The sequence below is a fragment of the Ipomoea triloba genome, chromosome 9, assembly GCF_003576645.1.
Source record: "Ipomoea triloba cultivar NCNSP0323 chromosome 9, ASM357664v1".
In the NCBI taxonomy this organism is placed as follows: Eukaryota; Viridiplantae; Streptophyta; class Magnoliopsida; order Solanales; family Convolvulaceae; genus Ipomoea; species Ipomoea triloba.
In genome coordinates, this window is record NC_044924.1 from 11,350,371 (window position 1) to 11,351,436 (window position 1,066).

The 1,066-nt window shown below is 35.3% G+C and overlaps 1 protein-coding gene across 1 annotated transcript in view; it reads right to left on the reverse strand.

Moving 5' to 3' along the window:
- Positions 1 to 418: 418 nt before the first annotated feature.
- The window catches only part of LOC116030072 (60S ribosomal protein L4-1-like), a 3,574-nt gene continuing 2,926 nt past the window's right edge, over positions 419 to 1,066 (reverse strand). The window contains exon 2 of the mRNA XM_031272185.1: positions 419 to 822. Coding sequence (XP_031128045.1) covers positions 709 to 822 — 114 coding nt within the window. The 3' untranslated portion in view covers positions 419 to 708. The remainder of the gene's footprint in view (positions 823 to 1,066) is intronic.

Below are 1,066 nucleotides of genomic sequence, written 5' to 3' on the forward strand. Positions count from 1 at the left end.
TTATGAGTTATATTAAAATTACAAATCTTGTCTCTAATATTTTATTAATAAAGAACAAAAAAATGCAATCTCAATGATATCTTAAAGACAAAAAGTATGACCAACAATCCAGAGATAAATTATACTCCATACCCCTTATCATTTAAGGACAAAAAGTATAATCTCCGCCACCCCCCACACACATATATACACACTGATGATTAATCTTTTATTCTAGACAACTTAAATGCCAGGCATAATTGCATTAATTTTGCCAATTGTCACTAATGTGACTCTCCCCAAATCATGTAGAAATCATTTCACTATAGTTTTACAAAATAATAATCCACAATTGATGCACTTATCAATAGACTTCGCAGCAGGCAAGTTATAACAATGAATTAGTGCAATTGGTTATGCAAAGTATTATATCAAACCCTGAAGCAGAAGAACCAAGACAAACATGCATTACGACAGATAAACAGGTAGGTTCAGTAAAACCATACATAAAATCCTCAATTAAATATATATTTTAAAAAGTGAAGTAAGCTACTAACTTGATATCCAACCATCAAAATGAGGGAGGGAAGGAATAATCTTCATAAGTAAACTACGCCACTTAAACTTGTAATTCCTGCCACACTCAATCTTGTCCACAACAGTTTCAAAACCGAGATATTACTAAATGAAAGCAGTAAACAAAAGTAGATTCTAAGCAACTTCAACAAATCACTGTGACACTCCCAACCACTTGGAGAAGTTCTCAAACTCGGTGTAGTCGGAATCAGAGATCATTGTTTTGTACCAGGCCTTCGATGCACCTCTAATGGCAGATGCTTCCTCCTGCAAATCAACATTACAAATATCAAGGTTTCCGATATTTTTGTACATAAACACAGTTGTTATGTACTCCTTACAAATTAAGAGCAACTGTGGGGAAACACAAAAAACAAAAATGATCTCAATGCCTTGAGAAACCAAGAATGTGTCATCTGTCGCAAGCTGCACGAGTGACACAATAAAAAGCATGTTGAAAGGGCATAGGTTTGGCCAATCAGATGCACAAATACCAACCCCCCCCCCCCCC